Source organism: the organism of the source record quoted next, unplaced genomic scaffold, assembly GCF_019419815.1.
Source record: "Pyrus x bretschneideri cultivar Hongxiangsu unplaced genomic scaffold, Pyrus_bretschneideri_v1 Contig17, whole genome shotgun sequence".
Lineage (NCBI taxonomy): Eukaryota > Viridiplantae > Streptophyta > Magnoliopsida > Rosales > Rosaceae > Pyrus > Pyrus x bretschneideri.
In genome coordinates, this window is record NW_025999468.1 from 4,343,050 (window position 1) to 4,367,639 (window position 24,590).

At 36.0% G+C, this 24,590-nt stretch overlaps 1 protein-coding gene and 1 pseudogene across 1 annotated transcript; one reads left to right on the top strand and one right to left on the bottom strand.

Moving 5' to 3' along the window:
* Positions 1 to 5,029: 5,029 nt before the first annotated feature.
* Positions 5,030 to 6,947, top strand: LOC125476090 (annotated as a pseudogene).
* An 11,499-nt stretch (positions 6,948 to 18,446) lies between these two features.
* Positions 18,447 to 23,616, bottom strand: LOC125467956 (probable rhamnogalacturonate lyase B). Its single transcript, XM_048581790.1, has 15 exons — positions 23,528 to 23,616; positions 23,272 to 23,393; positions 23,131 to 23,187; positions 22,420 to 22,539; positions 22,200 to 22,319; positions 21,747 to 21,888; positions 21,440 to 21,610; positions 21,060 to 21,215; positions 20,668 to 20,774; positions 20,445 to 20,535; positions 20,215 to 20,356; positions 19,889 to 20,045; positions 19,577 to 19,693; positions 19,289 to 19,415; positions 18,447 to 19,002 (listed from the first exon to the last, which is right to left on the bottom strand). The coding sequence occupies exons 1-15, from the start codon at positions 23,567 to 23,569 to the stop codon at positions 18,751 to 18,753; spliced, it is 1,923 nt and encodes a 640-aa protein (XP_048437747.1). The 5' UTR covers positions 23,570 to 23,616; the 3' UTR covers positions 18,447 to 18,750.
* Positions 23,617 to 24,590: the final 974 nt, after the last annotated feature.

The window sequence follows — 24,590 nt, forward strand, 5'->3', positions numbered from 1 at the left end:
TCCCTTTGACTCGCTGACCCGACCCAATTTCCTTCGACTCCTCTGATGGTTTTTCATCGGTTTTTCCTGCAAACCACATCAAACAACCACCTAGAAAGGACTCCACGACCCTCATTCCTGCATTTACACTTAAACCCGACTAGTTTTGGCTCTAGTTTTACGAAGGACAACGTCAGTGGCGCCAATGGTCCCATGGCGGCGATCCGCCATTCCTGAAGCCAATTCCATTGACCACCACCACCATTAGACTCCCCTCAACCTTAGGAACAAAGCCCATGCATTGGTTGGGGCGTTGGAGTTCGTTTTGGCATTGAATTAAGAACACCCATTTTTTGGGTTTTCGGCGGATCGAGGCATTTCAGGCATTTTCTCGGCCGAATTGGACTTCAGCTCAGGTATAAAAATTATTCCCCTTGAATTGCTCTACATTTCTGTGAAAATTAGTAATTTTTGGAGTTTGTCGAAAAATTGGGTTTCCGTTCGTCGGAAACTACCACCTGCGGCGGCGCGTGGCTAGTGAGTCGACGATGCCTTTTTAAGTTAAATTAGATGTCCTGATTTCAGATTTGATATCTGTATGATGTGATTTGATTGTTTGAACCTAGTTCATTATGGTAAGCCACTTGATCATTATATGAATCGATGATTCGATCGTTGGATTGACACCAAAATTTAGTACATTATAATATGTAATATTTCAGGACATTTGAAACTGACAGATCAAGTCTGATGTACGGATCTTGATGAATTGAATTCTTAAGTTTGTAAAACTAATTGTTGACTGCTACCTATTTCTAGCAATTGGCGGAGATCCGACCGTTGGATCGTTCTGAAACTTTAGGATACTGTTTTAGAAGATAAATGAGACTCTTGGAAAATTACTGATCGGAAATCCATAGGCGGATATTCCGAATCGAATTATGTAGGTTTGTGGACCCCACCGTTGACTGAGAGTTGACTTTTGGTCAACATGTTTCGAATCGTTCTTAAATACTAAAAGTACCACTAGAGACTAAGTGAAGTCTAGTGGGCCTACATTGGTTAGTGAGTAACTTTAATGTATGTGATATGGTTATTACCCTAATTTCGTATTTAGTATCCTTTGTGGATATCACTTCATTTTATAAATGTGATTTATATTGAAATGTGATTTTTATATTTAGCCATTAATCTATGTTTATTAAATGTGATTTGACTTGTGTATTGAAGTTATTTGTGAAATGCATGTTGGATTGTTTGTTAAATGTGAGGGCTAGCAGTGGACCGTTAATCCATTGTCATGGGGATTCGTTGTTTCGATATCATTTCATTTCTTGCTTCGTTGATCCATTCTAAATTTAGTACTTGTGCTTGTTTCTTATCTCATTTCATTGTTTCATTTCTCGTTCGTTGAACCGTTATAATTTGAGTACTTTGATTCATGTCTTGTTTCTTTGAGCCGTTGATATGTTTCTTGGACTTTTGCTTGGTTCCATTGAGTGGTCCAGAACTGGGTTCTGCTGGGGTTCCGTTGAGTAGTCTGGTTCTCTGCTCCGTTTGGATTTCGTTAAGTGGTCCAAAGTCCCTCATGCTCTACGATTCCGTTGAGTGGTCCGGAATTGTATCCACTCAGATTCCATTGAGAGGTCTGAAATCCCTTCTACTCTGTGATTTCGTTGAGTGATACGGAATCGTATCCTAGTCTGGATTTTGTTGAGTGGTCCGGAATCCCACTTGGTATTTTGGTTTCGTTGAATGGTCCGGAACCCGATATGGTTGGATTTCGTTGAGTGGTCTGAAATCGCATCGTTTGATTTGTTGGATTTGGTTTAAATTGAGAAAGCTTCAGAGATGTAGGCTTTAGCCGAACTGTGTCGCTCTAGCCCTGCATTTTGGTGTATTGTATAAGTTATTAATTGATGTGATTTTGGAATGGTGTTAGAAAGTATATGTGTGTGTGAATGGCAAGATGAGTTTGGCTTATGGTTGACATGTAGTGTGGTACTCTATGTTTTCTGCTAAGAAGTGTTTTATGAAAAGTTCAGAATTTAACAAATAGTGAACTACGAATGGCTTGATCCCATTGGAGGGTATGTAGCTAGTCTAACAAAGAGGTTAGCTGAAACCATAGAGTAAACCAAAAATTACTACGCAAGTTGAATCCTGAGTTGTGCTTTGTACATATCCCAGAAGTTGAGTATGTTAGATTTTCAGGTACTTGGTGACGTCACGTGTCGATTCTAGACGTATGTCGGGATCGAGGTGTAACATAAGACCTCTCACTTACAAGTAAAAAAGAATATTATTAAACCGTAGTACTAAATGACAAAACAGCTAGTGTTTTAAGATCTGCAAATTCTAGAAAATGGAATTTATTGGGTCTGCATATTCCAATTTGTAGCTACTAGATCCATTGTGGTAAACATATATGCCTTTTAGAGATTTGTTAAACACTTCTTCTAATAATTTTGATGGCGCATGTATTTTTTTTCTTTTGGTCAAATGATAAATTTTATTAGATTAGTCACCGACGGGATTCGAATCCACATTGTCATGCAAATGCTCAACACCTTTCTATCATTGTGGTAAAGATACACTTGCATGCCACATGTATTGAATTAATCATTTTTTGTACCAAAATTACATGACCTGCCACTACCCATATTTCTTAAAATATCAAGTCAAAAGAATGCACATGATATTGAATCAAATTTCCTATAATCTAGCGTTTTGATTAAACTTTCCCCTTTAGAGATAACTAGAGCATGTGTGGTACCATTTGGCTGGTGCGTGTGTTTTCCATACCTGCGACATTTTTGCTAGCCTTTGATATAACTCTTTTTCTTATCTATGGAATCTACTATCGTTGCTTTAACCAAAATAAAAAAAACAAGAAAAAAAGGAAAATCAAAGACATAAGTCTAGAATTCACAGGCGCCATATGTGCCCAACCCAAGAGCTGCCATTCCTGTTTTTCAATAATATTCACAAATTGGGTTTTCTCATATATGATAGAAGAAAAAAAAGGATTGAATTTATACAAATTAACACACACACACACACACACACACATGCAAATAAATATTGCGATTTCAGAGAGATTTTGAAATAAATACGAATATATTTGTATGTATAAATATTAAATTTGCATGTATAAATATCAATATACATGCATGCAAATAAATATTAATATATATACTGCAAATAAATGTTGCGATTGCTCTCTGCAACCAACAGGCCTCTGTCCACGTCCAAACCTTCCCATCAACCCTCACCCTTTCCCTGTGCACGGTCTCCTCGATGTCACCGTCTGCCTCTTCTCTGCACGATCTCCTCGACGACATCGAGATGAACCGCCCCAAATGGTGGTCGTTGGATCTGGACCGAAGGCTGCAAAAGAGTCATTTTGACTCTTTCGGGGAAACCCAGGCCAAGGCGCATGACAGCTGACCCCAGGCCCAAATTCAGCAGCCCAACCCGCCTGTTTTGGGTGAAGAACAACACCCACACACCCCGGCACTATCGTTATTGATTCAAAATCGAAGCCTGAATGCATATGCAGATGATTAGTGCAATTTGAGTTCCAACTCTACACTATAGTAATTGTGTAAAAAAAAAAAAAAAAAAAGAAGAAGAAGAAGAAGAAGTTGAATACAATTTATTTTCAAAAAACTTCCTAATTTAACAATGATTAGTACGATTTAGTATAATTTTTTTTTCAAACGGTTAAAATGTTTTTGAATCCCGCAAAATTGAACATACCAATATAATTTTTATATCAATACTTTAAAAGAAAATAGGACTGAAAACAATATAAACATAGCAAGGGATATATATGAAACTGAACGTACCAAAATCAAAAATGATGTACAAATATCAATAATATGTATCAAATCAAACGTACCAAAATTGCAAATAAATGTATCAGTCAAACTTTTTTTTACAAATTCAAGCGTACCCAATAATAATATATACATAATGTTGTACCTAATAATAACTTGTCAACAATTATAAATAAAAAACCGCAAAGAAAAACAGTTTGAAAAAAAATGTGCAAGAAAATTGCACTTGGATCACCAACCATTTGAAAAAAAAAAAATCAATAAAACAAACTATTTGGAAAAAGAGATAATATTTAATGTTGTAGGACAAAAAAAAATTATTTTGATCGAAAAAATATAATTGGAAAAAAAAGATAATAAAGTAAATAACGAATATCCTATTGCCACTTAATACGGTTTAGTAATATTCCTCTTCACTTGCAAGTGAGAGAATTCTTAGGTTTGATTCTCGTCAAAGGCGAATTTGAACCATATCATTACTAGCCCATTATGAGACTAAACTTGAGCTAGCCCAACCCCCTCTCCGTAGATAAAATCATTTGTTCTGGAAAAAAAAACTAATATCCCACTAAATAAGAAAAACATGCATCAAACAACTATTCAGAAATTAATAACATGTAATTTAAATTAAAGAAAACTAATGAAAATGGCTTGAAAACTTTGAGTTTTAACGATAAAGACAAAATAAAGGGTAAAGTGAATAGTACCAAGATTGACATTTTAGTGTAAAAATATGATTTTTTGTTCAAATGCACAATACCGTGGATTTTTCATTAAAACTCCCTTTAAAAATGTAGGTTAGAATTTTATTTCCACGACCGAATCTTTGGTAATAGGTTTCCGGACTCTTGTCGAATTGCCATAGGAGGTTTGACGTCATAAATGAAATTTCGGAGTCAGTCCGACTCACAGAGACTAGAGAGACGAATAACTACTTGAAGAAGGAAGATGAAAAGCACTGCCGGCAGACGTTAACAAAAAGCCAGACAGTGTAACAATTAAGAAGAAGATGAAATCAGTGCCGTCAACTTTAGCGCTGCTGCTTTTCTTTGTTTCTGGTACATATATAACTGCTTTCATGTTCATGGAAGTTCATCATCCATCCGTCCATCCATCCATCAATAATGCAAAACCAAGATAGATACATAGCTTTACTGTATATTTTACCAAATTCATATAATTATTGCATGTATATATGTGACTAATATATGGACGATGTTTTCCCTCATTTAATCATGTCATCTGAGTTCTTCTTCTTCTTGTTTGGAATCGGAATTGGAATAGCGATAACAATATTAGCATTAACATTAGCATTAGGAGACGATGACGTTGTGATTGGAATCGACCTTGGAAGTAACTATGCTTGTGTGGGAGTGTACATCAACAACAACAAAAGTGGTCGTGTAGAGATATACTGAATGAACTAGGCAATACAGCCACACCCTCATGGGTTGCATTCACTGATGATGATGATGATGATACCGGCCCTTTAATTGGCGAGGCTGCAAAGCATCAAGCGTCTCTCAACGTACAACGCACTATATTCCATGTCAAGTGGCTTATTGGAAGAAAGTAGGGAAATATATGTTGCTTTTAAATATCTATCTATCCACATTCATCATATATAGAAATTTGAATCTGTGTACTGTTATCAACCGAGTTTAATTTATTAGTTGCGTTGGTACGTACGCTATGTATGATGATCTGGAAGTTCAGAGAGATATTAACTTGTCACCGTATAAGGTTGTGAACAAGGATTGAAAGCCTTGTATTCAGGTCAAAGTTAGAAACAAAACAAAGGTGTTTAGTCCTGAAGAAATCAGTGCTATGATATTGGCTAAGTTGAAGGAAAACGCTGAGGCATATCTGGGGAAGAAAATTAAACACGCTGTCGTCACCGTTCCAGGTATATATATTGCACTAAAGTAATGGTTTAATTAATTAACATCTCATTCGTGTTCTGCGTTTGACACACGGACCAAGTTATGATTGGATTAATGCATACATTTAATGAAAATTACTTCTAGGATGATACATGTAGGAATAAGAAAAACATATATGGTGATGATGATGAATATGATATATAGCTTGGATTCGTTGGTGTAATATTGGGGCTTGTTGTAGCTTATTTCACAGATGCGCAGAGGCAGGCTACTACGAGTGCAAGCAACATTGCCGGGCTCAATGTTGTTAAGATACTGGATGAGCCTAGGGCTGCAGCAATTGCCTATGGCCTAGACGACAAAGAACAGAAGAACATATTGGTTTATCATGTCGGTGGTGGTGGTGGTAAAATTGATGATGTTAACATCCTGACCATCAATAATGGTGTGTTCGAGCTCAAGGGCGCTACAAGTACTGGAGACAGCCACGTGAGAGGTAAAGATAGCTTCGGAGTCCTCAGAATGATGGGTTCTTTCATCAAATTATTCAGGAGGAAGTACTACAACAACAACAACAACGAGGAGAAGATTAAGGCTCTTGAGCCAATTAAAAAGGCTTTAGAAGATGCTGGCATTAATAAAACATATATTCATGAGATTGTGCTTGTTGGAGGGACTAGTCGAATTCCTAAGGTGCAACAGTTGTTGAAGGACTTCTTCAACGGGAAAGAGCCGAAGAAAAAGGGTATCAATCCTATTGAGGCTGTTGCTTTTGGTGCAGCAGTTGCGGGTGGAGTCCTCTTCAGACTCAGAGAAGGAGAAGGTGGGGATGAAACCAAATTTAAAGGTATCCTCGTTTCACTTGTATTTGCTTGTTTAATTAGGGTTTGATGATATTATACCTAACAATTTTTTTTTTCCTACTTTGCTTCCAGATCAACTTTTCCTTGATAATACTGATCCTTTTCGTCTCCTTATCAAAATGAATGTTGGTTTGATGACCAAATTGATTAGCAAGGGTGCCGTCTTTACTCCAATTAACGAGTCTCGGACCTTGAGCACTTATCCAGACCCGAAAACCCTAGTATCCATCAAGGTATAACTTTAATTGTTGCATGCAATTTAAGCAGTACGTATATGTCTTCAAGGAAAATGGAAAAGATTAACTTATACATGCGCATATTTGGAAATTAAATGATCAGGTGTTTGAAGGTGAAAGAAGCCTCAGAAAGGATTACCATGAACTATTCTTCGAAGGGACTTAGAAACCGACGAGACTAGTTATTTATTTATTTATTTTGCCTCTTGGTTTCGATTAGTACTTGGTGTCTACGTTAGCATGCATGTACTAGGAGTGAAAATTGAGAGAGGCTTTATATATTTACTAAAAGCTGCTTTGAATCTGTACGTAGCTGGGGAGTGCATGAAAGTATAAAGAGCTCTACGCTGGCTGATGCAAATGGCACCCAACATGTGAAAGCAGAGGTGAACAAGGTCGGAAAGGCTAAGAGGTCTCTGCTTATCCCAATCGGGATGGTGAAGAAGGAGCCTGGGGAACTTGCTGTACTGGACAAAGAGTTGTCGAAAACAATGTATGCCAGGTTCAAGCTTCAGAAGTTCATGTACAGCATCAGGTCCGCCTTCAAGCTGATCGATAAGATAGACCTGTATGACATGATAAATTATGACTGCAAACTTATAGAAGCTCTTGAGTGGTTGCTGCATGACAGCCAAATTATGAATGTAGAGAAGGGCGATTTTGATAAGAAGCTGATGGAGGTGACTCGAGTATGCTTTCAAGTTATAAAGCAATTTGTAGAGAAGAGCGGTGGCACTTCTTCTCCTACTCTATAGAATATATTCTTTAATCAGAGTTTCCTAATTTTTTTACTCTCACCTTTTGCAAAGAAATAAAGGATTAGGCAAGATTAATTAGCTCTTTATTAAAAGCCACGTATGACGTATGCATCCCCAACTAAAAGTGAGAGGACCATTAGGCGAGATTAGCTTCTGATTTGTTCCCTTTTTTATTCTCATCTGTAGTTTTGCCCAACCTGCAGCATTTCTAGCAATAGAAAGGTAATGACCTTTATGTCTTCATTGATAACCCTCAAATGCCAAGATGGGTTGCACTAATTAAAAAAAGTCAATAAACACAAAGCTGTCTGTCCTTCAACACAACCATCTCTAAAAACGTCGCCCATTGCAAACTTTAAATGGTGTTCAAGCAGCAGTCACCATGGGCGAGCCATTGGAGCCGCCGATGACAAAACCTGCAGCAGCCTGGGACGGACCCACCAAAATTAATCTTGTGCATATGACCATTGATGGTAGTAGTAGCCTGAGATCATCTTGAATTTGAGGAGAGCCTTACTTAACTTCGAAACCTCCTCATCACTGGTATAAACCCTAAATCAATCAGTCACTGGTAATACTCCAAACTTATGAGAAAATTAAGCTGCAATTAATAAACAGATGTCCATCACACTTCTCTTCACTGTTATAAAAAGGGCAAACGGGTCAGTGGTTGGCCAAATCTGTGTAATCTGTGTCTCGTTGGAGTCTGCCTCTGATAAGAAGCCAGCACAAGTTTTGCACTTTTTTGTGGAATTAGGAGTTTCCACATTTTGTTAACCATATTTCCCAAGAAATATTGCACGCCAGACATTTGCAATGAATATGTTACCTTAACTCATTGACAAAGCAGTTAGTTTGGACTATGATTACAGACATTTTAAAGGCGAGGTTTCTAAGGCCCCAAGTAACAAACCAATGAACCATACAAGCCTCTATATAAAGATGGTAATAGCACAAAATCTTTATCAAAAAGGATAGGAATTCAAAGAGCACTTATCAGCAGCAATATGAAAGCATGGGTTATACCTTCAACCCTTCTTGCAAGAAAATTGCTTGATCACGCTCAACGGTCACCGTAGTACCCATTTGGAGGATTGCAAGCGAAAAGCTCAAGATTGATCATCTTGATGCTACAAACTTGCTTCCATCTAATAAACCTTGACGGTTACCACAATGGATCCAGTAGATTCAAATCGGAATATTCAGACCCAATAAATTCCATTTTCTAAAATTTGCACATCTTAAAACACTAGCTATTTCACTTTATTTCCAATTGGTCTTGACTCTTAACCCCCCAGCATCACTTACTTCCCACCCCCTCCTATTTTCTTGACCCCGATTAGTCTAATTTGATTCCTTATCACAATTTGATAGCAATCCAGAAATAAATAGTAAGAAGAATTTGCAAGCCGCCTATTCCATTAGTATCAAACAAAAGAAAATCAACATTTTCTTAGGTATGCATACAAGGTATAGTTCTCAATTCATAAATAATTTGTTTGTGTGATTCGATTTGAATTCGAAATTTTATATGTTTATCTTGTTTGTAGAGTTAAATAGCTGATGAATCTTTATCAATTTGAAGCAGTTGGAATGGTTTTGTGGTTTTGTGAGTGTTGCTTAGGTAAGAAGAAACAAAAGTAAAGTGTATACTTGAACTGATTCTAAAGTTAGTATCTTTTCTGGGATTGTTCGTGGGTTTGTGAGTGTTGCTTAAGTAAAACGTGGGTTGTCTAAATTGTTACATTTAAGAATGCGATTGTATTGCTGCAGAATTTTCATTTAATTTTTCAATGGATATTTTTATGTCTGTTGTCAGATATAGTTTGAAAACCTGCAGCATAGCGTAGACATTCCTGCTAGTAACAAACTATGATAGCCTAGCTAAGATATTGCTAAATGTGCTTCTGACATGGAGCTACATTGTTGATCTGTGTCTTCAGAATTGTTGTGGTTTTGCAATTTTCTTGGGATTTAAGTAGCAGAACATTTGTGGGTTTCTGTCTTTTTTTATTTTTATTTTTATTTTCCTTTTTCACCTTTCAGCTTGTTTTTCTCTTGTTTGAGCTTCCCTGGATGTCTTTTGATTGTGTATGATTTTTAATTTTATCTATTCGTTTAGACTCCTGGTCCGGTGCCTGCAAGAAATCGAAGAATTGGACAGAAGAGAAAAAGAAGATTTGGACAGAAGAGCTTCTTCTGATAACAATAGTTTTGCATTTAGATTTCCTATTCGTGTAATTTCTCCGGACAATTCTCCTTCCAAACGTGGAAATACCGAAAATGGCTCTGCATCTGATCCCTTCATGGCTGGTACTCCCAGAAGTCGGCACAAGTTAACGCTGCTACTGTTGAAGTTAAGTGTAGTTTTGATTTTTATTCTAGCTCTTACCGGATCCTTTTGGTGGACACTCGCCATCTCAACAACTTCAAGAGGTCACATGTACCATGGATACCGGCGACTTCAGTAGCAACTTGGTTCTTCATGGTTAAAAGACTTGGAGTTTTGTCCTCAGAGTACGAAAATAAAGTTCCATGCTTCAATGCTTCATTCTGTTCAGCCTCCTTGACGTTTAATGGTGTTGAAGACAACTCGCACCTAATTGCAGAAATGAATCAGTATCCTTTTTTTGGGATCTTTTCATATAGGCGCATCAGTTTTGAATTTTTTAGATTTAACATCCATGCCTTTTAGTGATTTGATTAAACTTTTTTTTTTTTTTTTTGTCATAATTTTGGTGCTATATGCACATTATATTGTAACAAAATTCCTATAATCTAACATTTTAATTAGACTCTCATCCATTAGAGATAATTATAAATAAAACAAAAGAAAGTTGGTTAGATTCAATTTATTTTCACAATAATGCTACAATTTAGCAATAATTATCTACAATTTAAAATGTTTTCTTTCCAAAATAGTTTAAAACATTTTTTAAATCCCACAAAATCAAACGTACCGAAATAAGTTTCTTTTAGGGAAAATTTGAAATAGGTCCAATTTTATAGACTACCTTTTGAAATAGGTCCAATTTTTACTGACTTTTGAATTTTGAAATAGGTCCAATTTTTAGTGACTTTTGACCCATTTCAAAAAAACCCCTTTCTTTTAGTACGTTAATACCAATTAACGATTTTTGTAAATTCAAATATACTTGCAGATGATATATACGTAATGTATTGTACCTAATAATAATTCGTCAACAACTATACTAAAAAAAAAAAACAGCCAAAAAAATATAATTTCACAAAAAAAATTGAAAAAATTACTCAGAACTTTTATGTTGATCACCAACTATTTGAAAAAAAAAAAAAACCATTTGGAAAAAGAAATAATATTAAATGTTTGCATAACAAAAGAAAATAAAAATATTGTGATCGAAAAAACATATCTGGAAGAAGAGAAAATATCACCAACTATTTGAAAAAAAAAAAAAAAACCATTTGGAAAAAGAAATAATATTAAATGTTTGCATAACAAAAGAAAATAAAAATATTGTGATCGAAAAAACATATCTGGAAGAAGAGAAAATATAGTTTAATTACTAATATCTCCACGAAAAGTGTATCATGCAGATAAAATGTCACATCCCAGCCCGGGTGGGACTACTTCCCGGGCCCGCTCCACCACCGTAGCACGATATTGTCCGCTTTGGGCCCCGACCACGCCCTCACGGTTTTGTTTCTGGGAACTCACACGAGAACTTCCCGATGGGTCACCCATCCTGGGAGTGCTCTCGTGCGCTACTCGCTTAACTTCGGAGTTCCCATGGAACCCGAAGCCAGTGAGCTCCCAAAAGGCCTCGTACTAGGTAGAGATGAGAATATACATTTAAGGATCACTCCCTGGGCGATGTGGGATGTCACAATCCACCCCCTTTAGGGGCCCGACGTCCTCATCGGCACACTTCCGGCCAGGGATTGGCTCTGATACCAATGTCACATCCCGGCCCGGGTGGGACCACTTCCCGGGCCCGCTCCACCACCGTAGCACGATATTGTCCGCTTTGGGCCCCGACCACGCCCTCACGGTTTTGTTTCTGGGAACTCACACGAGAACTTCCCTATGGGTCACCCATCCTGGGAGTGCTCTCGTGTGCTACTCGCTTAACTTCGGAGTTCCCATGGAACCCGAAGCCAGTGAGCTCCCAAAAGGCCTCGTACTAGGTAGAGATGAGAATATACATTTAAGGATCACTCCCTGGGCGATGTGGGATGTCACATAAAAGGATAAATTCAAAAATTATTTTAATTTAAAAAAACATAATAATGACATGTAATTTAGCTTGAGGTGGTTATTGGTCAAAGCACTTTAATCAAATTTTTAAAAAGGCATAGATGTTTAATATAAATGATATAGAAAAATTGTAGAGGATTCTAATTTTCCCCTTTTTTATGTGGTAGTTGGAATTGACATTTGGGTTAATGCCCTTGGCAGCTCGGGTAATAAGTAGTTCAAATTGTATCAAATGTGTTTGCGTTTGTATTTGTATAGTTTTTTTTAATTATATATATATATATATATATATATATAAATTGTATTCTTTAAAAATTTAAAATTAAAAAAAAAAAAAAAAAAAAAAAGAAGCCATTTTAGGCTTCACCAAAGGTGTGCTCTAATTTTAGGCATTTAGGACTAGAGCCTTCGGTGTGACTACAATGAGGAGAGGCATGATTTTAGTGTTGGAGGTTCATTCCTTCGTTGTGGATCCTTCTCCATTTCTTATTTATAATAACTCTTTGGCTACCAACTCAATGAGTAAATCCTCTGGCCAATCTTCCAAAAGCAAAAGTAAAATGTATAAGTCACGGCTAAACGAAATTTACCAACGCCGCAAATGGCAGTTGCCTGACTATAACACTACTAAGTTCAGTCCCGACCACATGCCCTATTATTTTTAACATATTTTGTTCTTGGAAATTGCTTTTGCTGGCTCTAATATGGTGTAGTGTTGTTTTAGGTACAATGCTAAGTAGAGGAACGGGTCTTTAGGTGGATACCCGTTGTTCTATTTCTTAAAATTTTAATTATGACAAACAGTTTTATTTTAATTTCATATTTGGTTTGTAATTTTAATTTTAATTTTGTTGAACTATGCATAATTTTTGTTAAAATTACAAACCAAATATGAAATTAATATAAAATTGTTTGTCATAATTAAAATCTTAAGAAATAGAACAATAGATATCCACCTAAAAACCCGTTCTTGTGCTTAGCGTTGTACCTGAAACAACATGACATCATATTAGAGCCGGCGGAAACAATTTCCAAGAACAAAATATACAAATCAAAATGTGCTAAAAATAATAAGGACACTTGGTTTCGGTCCTTGGTTGATAACTTTCTTAAACTAAACTCTTATTGATTCAAAATTGTTCTTTGTGAACGGTGATTAGGTTATTGAATCGATAATTTGTCATTAATAACTAGATAATAACCAATGACTAGTTTGGTGCTACAATTAACTCACCGAGTTCAATGTTGGATGCAATTAAGAAAGGATTTTATCACAAATGATTCCTGAAATTTATCTTCACCATCAAGATGGTTTCTGAAAATGAAAATCAATCAATGTAGTCCCTGAAAATAGGTGTGGCAAATTAATGCGGTCATTTCGTTATAATTTTGTTAAAAATTCAATTAAATGCTAATGTGTCACATAAATGGGTCCTAAAAAATTTACGAGTTTTTATTACAATGGTCCCTAAAATTGACTCACACATAAGTGATGCAAGTATTATCCATTAAAAATTGGGCCGAACCAACAGTCTTAAAACAGATTTCTATGCTTTTAGCTTTGAGCAAAATCTGATTTTGTACATCCATGCCACTAGTTGTCCTCCTTTTTAGAGGAGAGAAAAAAAATACCTTGGTTGGACAACAAAAATTCGACGGTGAGAAGATTTTTAAAACGGGAGCTTTAATGAAAATGGTTTGAGTTAACTTTAATTTAATAAAAAAAAACCACCTTATGTTATTATTTAACCAAAAATACTTTATATTTAATCATAAAGACAAAACTAATCTATATGAAGCCCTACAAACATCAATCACACATGGACTGAATTAATAGCCCAAAATGTAATTAACTTTTTTTCAGACTCGCCCCTGACGGAATAGGGTTTCCGTTAGCCAAATTCGTTAGAAAAAAGTAAACACAATTGTTTAATTCACAAGAGCGCTGCTGCATGCTTGTATTTTTTTGAACCACAACTTTGAAATCTTTTATCAATTTTTGTTTTTTTTTTTTGTTTTTTTTTTTGGGTCGAATATCAACTTGATTGGGTGTGTTTCGAAATTTGATCTTCTAGAATCTTGAATTTGAATGGGTTGCGCAGACGTGTTCGACATGCTTGCCATTCGCTCGTTCACTATTATTTGTTATTTCCTAATTTTCTTATTGATTTTTAAAAGTATATGGATCAGGATTTTTCATTAATTCTCCTAATCAGGCCTTTACTTTGTTTCAGGAACTTGGCCCCATCCCCTCCGTCTCAGTTCATATTGTTCATTTTTGAATTATGACGATTAATCCAACTTTTGGTAGCCTATTAGTCTAATAATTAAAGACACTGTCGTAAATACGTGCGTTGTTAGGGTACGCTATTTGGCTAACATTGGAGTAAGGCGATGATGCTGGTAGTGGCGAATTCAGAATTCCAATGCCGGGTTGTCCTAACGTAGAAGTTCTGAAAGTTCCAGCATTGACCATCTTTGTAAACATCATCAGTTTCTATCAAATTTGGTTCACACCTTTATTTTCCATCAAATTTGGTTCATATTAAAAAAATCACAGTTAAACTCAGATGTCCCAAAACCAACAAATGCTTATCGCCACCATAACGCAATTATGACTTTTTGTTCGCATTACAACTATACACATCAATTCAAATGGTTAACAGCTATATTATAAATTGGTACTAAGAGTTTAAGATTGAAAAACTTACATGAATTTGTAGAAAAATGAATTAGATGGTGGCACGGCAGGTGGTGGTGGAGAGAGGTGGTGGCGACTGGTGGGGTGGGGAATTGGGAAGATTGCACATTGGGCCTGGAACGTCTGGGTTTCTAAAATGAATCTGGGAGTTAAACAGTGGGAAGGAAATGAGGGTTCTCGGGTTTGTAGTCTACAGGAAAGAGAGGTTCTTTTTTTAATATTTTTTATTATATACGACCTTACTCAGATCGATGTCGTTTTGGTCAGGCCATCTAAAAAGAAATAAAATTGTCACTCAGTACTAAGATTTGGTAGTATTTCTCTTCACTTGTAAGTGAGAGCTCCTACTTCGAATCTCGTGGATGAAGAATTCGATACTAAATTAAGTTGTCCATTATGTGGTTTAGCTGAACTCCACTCTCTCTTTAGTATAAAATATAAGGAAAACTAATGAAAAGTAACAAAAAGTCCTCAAAAATTTTAGTTTTTAATCAAAACGACAAAATAAATGTGTAAGTGAATATTACCAGAAGTGATTTTTCAAGGTAAAAATGATTTTTTCATTAAAAGTGAACAGTACCAAAAGTGTTTCATTAAGATTCCCTAAAATATATCGTTGTATTGAAGGGAAAAAAAGAAAAAACTTTTTTCTTCCAAATTTAGAACCTTCTGCCTACACATCCATGGAGACAATGATCTTTCCACCTCCAGGTCGTTTAAAAAGAAAAAAAAATTAGAACCTTTTCTTCTTCCTCGTTTTGTTTAGGCTCAAAATAATATTATTGGACCGAGCTTAGGTTTATGTTAGGCCCAAGGCTCTTCCACTAATGCTATGGGCCGTCCAGTGATCACAAGCCGCCCAATTAGTTCGGCCGAGTCTTATTGCAAGAAGGATTGATCTAGATAAGAAAGAATAAGTCGAGTCCTGATACAACAAGGGGATTTCAGAGTTGAAGACGTTGAGGAGACGGGAGTGAACCTGATTCATTATGGAGCTTGGTTCAAAAACCTACTGGAACTCGGGTTGGCCGAGTCCTAATTAGATTAGGCTTGGGAGTTTTAGTCCGAATACAACTCTAGGTCGGCTAGGAGTAGGTACGTTGCTATATATATATATATAGGAGAGTGCATTATTGAAGTCCCTCCAATTCAACACACAAACTGCCCTGCCCAAACTCTCGCTCTACGTGAAATCTCTCAAACATCTTCAGATTTTTATTTTTATTTTTTCGCCGACACATCTTCAGTTTGGATAAACAGCACTGTGAAGGCAACCAGCAAACATCTTCAGTTTGGATAAATAACACTGTTGCCGTAGAATCAGCTGACCGCAGAGCACCTTCAGTTTGGATAAACATCACAGTATTGAAGGCCGACTGATTACCTATCCAAGTCTCGGCCGACAAGGATTTTCGAGTCTTTGTTGGTAGAGGTCATCTCATTAGCCTTCTTGCCGAAGTGATGTGTTACAAGTTATTAGGCTCGGCACATTGAACGTCAAGTTGTTTATGATTGGATCTTCACAAGTAAGTTTTAAAGTTCGGCATTCTGACGGTCGAACGACATTTACCATTATGACACACATCTCTTTTGAGTACTTGTGTCCGAATAGTTTGGTATCGGTTCGGCATGCTTATATTCTTACGAATATAATCACCATGACCGAACTCGGCACCAACGATCCGTGAACTTCACAAGATTAGCAACCTTGTCTTCAGGCTCCAAAACCCGAAGGCCGGGACGTGTTCCTTCCTCAGCCGCAGTCGCAAGATCAAGAAATCAGCAACGCCCTCAACACAACATCAACACATTTTACTACTCAGCCGAGCTTGGCCAACGAGTTGGCACGGCCTACATCAACCGAATGACATAGTTAGCTCATTAGTTACTCGGCCTGCGCACCACTTAGACTTGGTAGTTTTTAGGGTCAACACGTTTATAAACTTCTTCTTCTTCCTTATTTAAATTAATGTTGTGTTCTACTTTAAAATGAGATGAAAATCCATAACCACCCAAAAAATGGGAAGAAAAAACAAGATTTAATGTCGTTTTTTGCATGTATATATGTTTAGTTTAAAAAATAGTGTTTATGTTATGTTTAAGAAATAGTGTAGTACCCGTGTTTAATTTAAAAAAAAAAAACAATGTAGTATTTCTATACACTATTTATGAAACTAGATCAAGAATTAGACATTATTTATAAAACTGGACCAAGAAAGAGAAATTATTTATGAAACTGTACCAACTACTGTACATTATTTATGAAACTGGATCAAGAATTAGACACTAATTATGAAACGTGACAAAAAACTAAGCATTATATATGAAAGTGGACCAAGAATTAGGCACTATTTATGAAACTGAACCAAGAATGAGACAATACTTATGAAATTGTGCCAATTGCTATACACTATTTATGAAATAGTACCCAATAACTATACACTATTTATGAAAGTGAACAAAAAACTAGACACTATTTATGAATCTCCAATAAATAATGTTATACCGTTCAGTTTCATAAATAGTATAATACCATTTAGTTTTATAAATAGAATAGTACCGGTCAGTTTCATAAATAGTGTCACACCGTTGAGTTTCATTAACAATGTAGTACTGTTTAGTTTCATAAAAAATGTCTCTAATGGACGCGGGAATCCCGCATGTCTTTTTTTTTATATAATTTTTTAATATTAAAATTGTGTCATTTTTATTAAAATTTAGATTCTTTTATCCTCTTTATTAAAATTTAAAAAAAAGTTTCATAAAATTTTAATTTTTTCATTAAATAAATTTATATCATCGTTTTCCTAAAATGAACAATGGAATCCCATGGCATGGTTCTCAATTCCATCTTGTCTCTCCATCAATTTTTTTTTTTTTTTTTTTGTCAACTAAAGGCATGAACTTAAAACACACAACACAAATTTACAAACTAACGCCCACAATTCTTAAAGGGTTGAAAAATCAAACATTCAAAAAAGAACACACAACCAAAAAATTTTCTCATAAACCAAACAGTAAGCAGTAACCAGCCTCAAAAATAAAAAAATAAAAAAATAAACACAAACACAAGCAAACAGACCAGGAGACTTGGATTCTTCGTGAGGCTATGGCTTGGTTTTGTACCTTTTCTTTTTGGATCTGATTATCTCGAGATTTCAGCCATGATTTCCCTTCGGGTTTGTGCTAGGTGGTTGAGTCTCTCTCTCTTTTTCATCATCATCGTCTCCTATTGGAACCTGAACCATAAGCATAAGGAATTCCAGGTACTGATATTGAACAAGAAAAATAAAGGAAGCAGATGGACAAAATCATACAGTTTTTTAGTCCTTATCATTAGTTTTACAAAATCATACAGTTTTTTAGTCCTTATCATTAGTTTTACTTTTTAAAATTGACCGTTGAATCTGAAACGACGGTCCATTTGACAACAAGGTTTAACTAATTACAACCGAATGGGTGAAAAAAAAAAGAAGAGCCATTGAATAGTAGTGGCGGCGGCAGTGGTTGATCGTGGTGCCACGGTGGTGGTCACGATGTCTTCAATGGTGGTTTGCAGGCCCGATAAGGATTCTCCAATGGTGGCTTCTATCATAGAAGGTGGAGACTAGGCTTGATTTTTGGCTGGATAGATCATAAACACTTGGTACCATTTTCAATCCAAAAGGTTTCGTAACTGAATTAAAATTCTAATACAGGAATAGAAAACTCGAATTTCATAGACTCATGCCACTTCGGAATTTTCAGCAATTTTTGAAGTTTTTGGTACATAATACATTTAACACAATAAAATGATCATCAATATGAACCAATTTTTATATATTCACTCATCAAAGTCAGTTCTAATTATAAAACATATTCTCAAAATGGCATAACTGGATGCACATGCCTCATACTTTCCTAAACCAGTTTTCTTTCTAATTTTTGTTTGACTTTAAGTCACACTTCCTTCAATGAAATTGTTTTCGCCAATTGTAATTTTAATTAAAAATATGATACTTTTGTCCTTTCATTTCCAATATATATATATATATATATATATATGTTGATGAAACAAAGGCAAGAGAGAATTGTGGAGAAGCATAGCTGGGGATTTGAGCCTAGAGATGGGGAACGCACAGAAGTTATGGACAACCACCCAAGGATGCATGCTTTTTGCTATTTAATCAAGCTATCTCAGGTCATGCACTTTATAAAGCAGAAGTAAAATTTCTTTGCTTCAATATTATACAAAGTGCAGGTAATCTGTCATCATTTGGAGCTTGGAGATGGGGGACCTTCTAAGCGAAGATAATCATACATAATACCCTGGAAAGGGCCTGTTGTGCTTCTTGGTTGCGTCAAATAGATAATATTGTCTCCCTCGACAAGCCGAGAGCTTGGTACGTCTACATTGTAGAGCCAGTAAAGCCCATGGATTCCATGCCTTGCTATTGAGTTGTCTTTCCCTATCATCCCGCTTGTGAATAGAGGGCGATTTGCCTTTGGATCGTTCACCCAAACCTATATATACAGAACATATACAGTTAATATTCACTAGTCAAAGCAGAATTTAAAGAATATGTCCTCGCCAAACCGCCTCAAAACATTAGTGTGGATTTGATCCATTGATAATCAAGTTGATTATTTTATGAATGCATGGCACGCACATATTCTTTACAGTTGGACAATATAAGAATCTATCTAGTAACATAAGTTTGACAATAAAACATATCCACGCGTAAAAAAAAATCCATGCATGGCACATTAATGATGAAATTATAATCAAATAGTGAGTTGTGAAATATACCTGCAATTCTGAATAATTTGCAGATGCAAGTGCCACTCTTAGCTTGTAGGAACCAGTCTTGTCTACATTCTCAAGTTTGAATTTAATTTGCCAAGTAGTTCCTTGATATTTATTATCATCTTTCTTCCTGTATATGTTAATCAGCAATAAAATGCCATAAGTATTAAGCCAATCGATACACTGGTCATCGGTATTCTTGCTTCTAGTACTACATATGATAACCGTACAAATTGCTTGTGGATCAAGAAAAAGCGATTATATATAGTATGGCATGGGAAGAATTGGCACCTAGTAACCTGAGCAAAGAACCAGTCTTTACTGTAGTCACTGACACCTACGGTATAAACCAAGTCTTGATCAGAATATAACTCTGAGTATCTTTCCCACAGTCCGTACTGCCTAAACCTGCCAATTGAAATCTTAGTTCATACCTTATATCGAGTTGTTCCTCATTTATGCAAAATCACAGTCTGCCTCAAATCATTCTTATAATTTTTATAGTAATTTTGTATACACATGTCAGATGGTGATTTGCTGGTACTTAAATAATAATATGCTTAAAAGTACGAATAACAGCAAGGAGCATATAATTAAGCAAACCTGTCAGGATGATTGACAAAAAGTTTGTTAATGTACTTCGGATTAGGGTCGGGAACATAAAACTCTGCAGCAGAACGATCAGGAATGCCTATTTCCCATAAAGTAGGGCCATCTCTGGGAGGCTTATATACAAGATCACCCATATCAATGTCACAACCTGCATTGCATACATTGTTAATTTCCATTTTTCTTTTCAACATTTTAGCATAGCCGATAGGCAAACGGAAAGAAGAAAGCCCTAAAACTAACAGTAGGGAATTAGTTGGACCACCTGAGGTTATACTTAAGCCCTATACAAATTAGCATTAGGGAATTAGTTGGACCACCTGAGGTTATAGTCATAACAACATCGTAATGATAATCTCCAATAAAACCAGGGACTGATGCATTCAAATTATAATCGCCCGTGCGTACCCCGTTGATGTAAAAGTAGCCATCTTCATCGGTTGTGGTCCAGAATTGATAGTCCTGATTAGTAACGAAATGTGAGATTAAGAGCAAATTAAGTTGAGAATTATATGTTTGAACTTAGTTTGAGCATGTAGGATTCAGTCACCTTGCACTCTCTTTGCCACGATCCAACATCTCCTGGCGGGGCTAACCCAACATATGCACCATTGACGGATACATAATCATCGCTAACGTATCTTGATGTTGAAAAAAATCAAATACCAAAATTCCCAATGGAAGCTTGTTTAGTGTCCATAGTCTTGGATTACAAGTTAATTATCAAAAATATTAAGACGTGACTAAAATAATTAATACGTATAGTTGTGTACCTGTCTTGAATAAGTAGTCGGCCCCTAACATTACCCCGTTGGCGTGACTTGGGAAAATCCTCAGATGCTGGGAAGCTGTAGGGCCAGCACTGGACTTCCATCACCATCTGCAGCAGCAGTACAACTTCAATTTAATTAATTCATTGAAGGAAAATTACTTCCGCACTATTTCTGTCCCTTGATTCTTCGTTGATTTATTCAGTCCAAAAGCTAGTTAGGATTAAAACAGGGTTTGTAGGGGAGAAAAAGGGTGTCCAAAAATCACATCCCTTCAAATGAAATGTCACTAAAATATATGTAAATCACCACCATACATGTGATCTATATATAGTGTTTGGAAGAAAATTAAAGAAAATTTCATTAATATTGCTATTAATTAATGTAAATTAAACCTGTGATTTAGCATCCTCCCATAACGAAAGTGGATCATTTCCTTCATATGCAGAATTAACATACATAAAAACTGGCCCAAAGACTTTCTTCCATTCCTCACCAGCTGCAAATTTTGGCACCAAATCTTCTCCAGAGTAGTGTGCGCTTAGAAACACCTGATTGTGTCATTCATATTTAAGCAAAAAATAGAACTAGCTAGAGCATTTAACCCAAAATTAGTTGGCAATGTTTGGAGAGGGAAAGAGTCAAAATCTTTTATAATACGTTGTTAGGTTTACTTTTCCGATTCTAGGATAAAGTTCAAGAATGACAAATTAATTAGGAGTTTGAAACAGACACTGTAACAAACATAGATGGTTGAGTGTTTTGGCTCACTTACCGCAAGGGTGGTGGGGCCAACATGGGAGGTGAGGTTTTGTTTAAAGGGTCCACCAGATCGGAACTCTTGGCTTGGTGTAATTAGCCAGAACCCTACCGGCGGCTTGGTGCATATCCACCCATGTACCTTACTATCCTTGTTGTCACATGAATATTGGTACTTGTCATCCATCTGATTAATTAAGCATCAAGTAAGCGGGGTAATTGATAAGATTGTCATCTCTAAAAAAAGGTTTCTTTTTCATATTTTTTTCCTATGTAATACAAGATTCAATGAGAAAATAAATTTCGGTAGGAAAAATTGTTACTTCTCCCTTAAACTCCGGCTCCACAGGATTGACAAGAAGAACTGCCTCCGGATAGGCCAGGGCTTGGCCTCTCGGTGGTAAACGGTCATCAGGCAAGGGCATGTATCTTTTCCTATTGTCCGCCATGGCCATATAGTGAAAGCTTTTTTCAATCCAAAATGCCACACATATCACTAATTAGATTAACCCTTTAATACTAGTAACTTTTTAAGCGCTAATAAAGTGCTACGTGTGTTTGGAGTAATTTTTAGTGTATAAAGAACATCATCACGTAGTGTTACTATTTCACTCTAATTATATAATATATGTTTTTGTTTTTTGTTTTGTTAATATACCCTTGATCTATCTTTCGACCATATTGTAAGTGTGAAACAGTAATACCACGTAGTGGCATTACAGTGCACATAATTTTGTTTCTCTTTCCTATAAAAAAAATTGAGAGAATTTGTGTACTTGTCTTTCCGGAGTTTGAAGGCAATTCTGGTTTCTGCAAGCTGGAAAGCAGGCCAGTCCTTCAAGTGCTCGTAAATGGCATAGGAGTAGAAGCCTGAGCACCCTCGAAGCATAATGAACCTACGTGCAAATCTACGTATGATCATTCATAGTAATCGAAACATCTTCAAGATCTATATATTCAATTAAAATGATGGCAATGTGGATAGAGAACAATGACCTGTTATCAATATTTAAGGGTACGAGTTGTCCCTCTTGGGAGGGATCCCAGGTTCTTGTGAAAGAGAGCTCCACCTGTTCATCATTTTGCATTATAACCGTAAAGCTTGTTCCTTTGATCCTGCATGCATATTGCTTTAGTAATGTGCACACTTTGTTCAAACGGAACATTGTTACCAACCGAAATTATAACATACAACTTAATATTGAAGGAATTATGTAGCGAAAAAGGGATAGGTGTAGGATCATCGTAGTGACCATGTATTAACCATATAGAACCTTTTATACATTTCAATGTTTTCCCATTTTCTATTTTAAGAGTTTTATCGTCCCGTTCTTGCTACAGTAGAATGAGATCCTTGCTAAGAAGGTAGTGTGTTGTAGAGAGGAGCATATATTTCATGTAATAAGTATTACTAATTAGTTTATATAACTTTTAAACTACGTACCAGCCAACTAGTTGAGCTAAGCTAGTGGTAACGGTGTGATCTTTTCTCAGCATTGGAAGTACCATTTCTAAACCCAAGTTCGTCGACCAAAAAAGAAAAAGAAAGCAAATAAGAGATCCGTTGTGAAATTTCATGTTCATAGTCAATCGTTTTAAAATTACAGATTATGTAAAGATATTAGGACACAGATTGAGGAATATATTGTGTTATGTTCTGATTATACCAAAACTATAACTATAACTATATATATATGTGGGACGTACACATCAAATGTTCCTGTTGTTCCAGTAGTAGCTGAACTCCAAACAAGATCCCAGTACCTACAATATTTTCCATGCAAATTAACTACAAATTAAATAAATAAAAAATATCGATCAGGACTATGTTGTAAGCTGTAAAAATACCCTCTGTTAGATTCCTCGTTACGAATTTCAAGCAAGTTATCGACGCCATTGTATCGGATTCCAGTCACGATTCCGTCTGGCTTTGATAGCGTCACTTGGACAATCCCATTATCCATCATTACCTGCAATTCATTTCACCATGAAAAAGTTTCAAACCAAAAGAAAACATGCATGCATGCATGCCTACAGATTTATCAAACTAATATGCAGAAAAATTAAGAGTAATTTGCACTGTAGATTTTATCAGGTAATTTACATGGTCATCTTGGACAAGCAATTGCACCCCAATAGGTGCCATGATGGATGATCGATCGAGCTAATTTCTGGAACTTATTTATGTACTCCAATGGGAATATCAGTCTCAATTATTTATCTAGTTTTATAGCACTGACCTTCTAAACGAAAGAAATAAATAAAAAATAAAGAATAATGTGATTACTTGGACTAAAATGAAAGCAAAGCATTTCCAGCTTTCTTTTGTGTAATATATATATATATCGTTACGTAGTCGGCACCATTGCTTAATTGTTAGGCGTACAAGACTCGTTATTTAGAGCAGGCCAGCCGCTATTATAGGTTACGATTCTGGGATCAAATGTTTTACGAAGTGTTCCAACATTTTTTATGAAAACAAAAACAGCACAAGAAGTCTAACTAGAAGTTGAACTGATTAAAAACCCAAGATTATCGTATTATCCAATATTATCATGCTCAAGCATAGAAAAAGCTCGTAATCGCAAGCTCAAGCTCAACTCGGGATAATTTTTCAAGCTCGGGCTCGGCTCGACACGACTCCGCTTGTTTGTAAACTATACATGAGTTTTTTGTTGGCTTTGCTCAACCCATTCCTTAAACAAGCTCAAGCTATGTTTAGTTCGATTTAATTTTCATTAAAACCTAATAAAATAAACATAATAACAAACCGTTGATATTACTACTGCAAGAGTGCGCACAAAATAATAAGTTAAATGCTTTAAATTGACTGCATATCCAACATAAAAAGATACGAGCTTCTCAAAAGCTTTGTGAGTCGAACGTACCAAAGCTTAAGCTCAACTCATTTTTTTAACGAGCATAATATTTTGTTCAAGTTCAGCTTGTTTAACATATGATTCACGCATGAACGAGCTCAACACAAGTCAAACTCGAACCGTTCGAGCCGACTTACAACCCTAGGCATTAGCTATAAGTAATAGCCTTCTCAGGCTCCAATGCAAATCAAACAACCAATGAAACTCACTTCGGATACCTGATAAGTAATGTACAAAGGTAATCTCTTTGGCAATAGATAGATTATTGTATACATCGGACAGTGAACA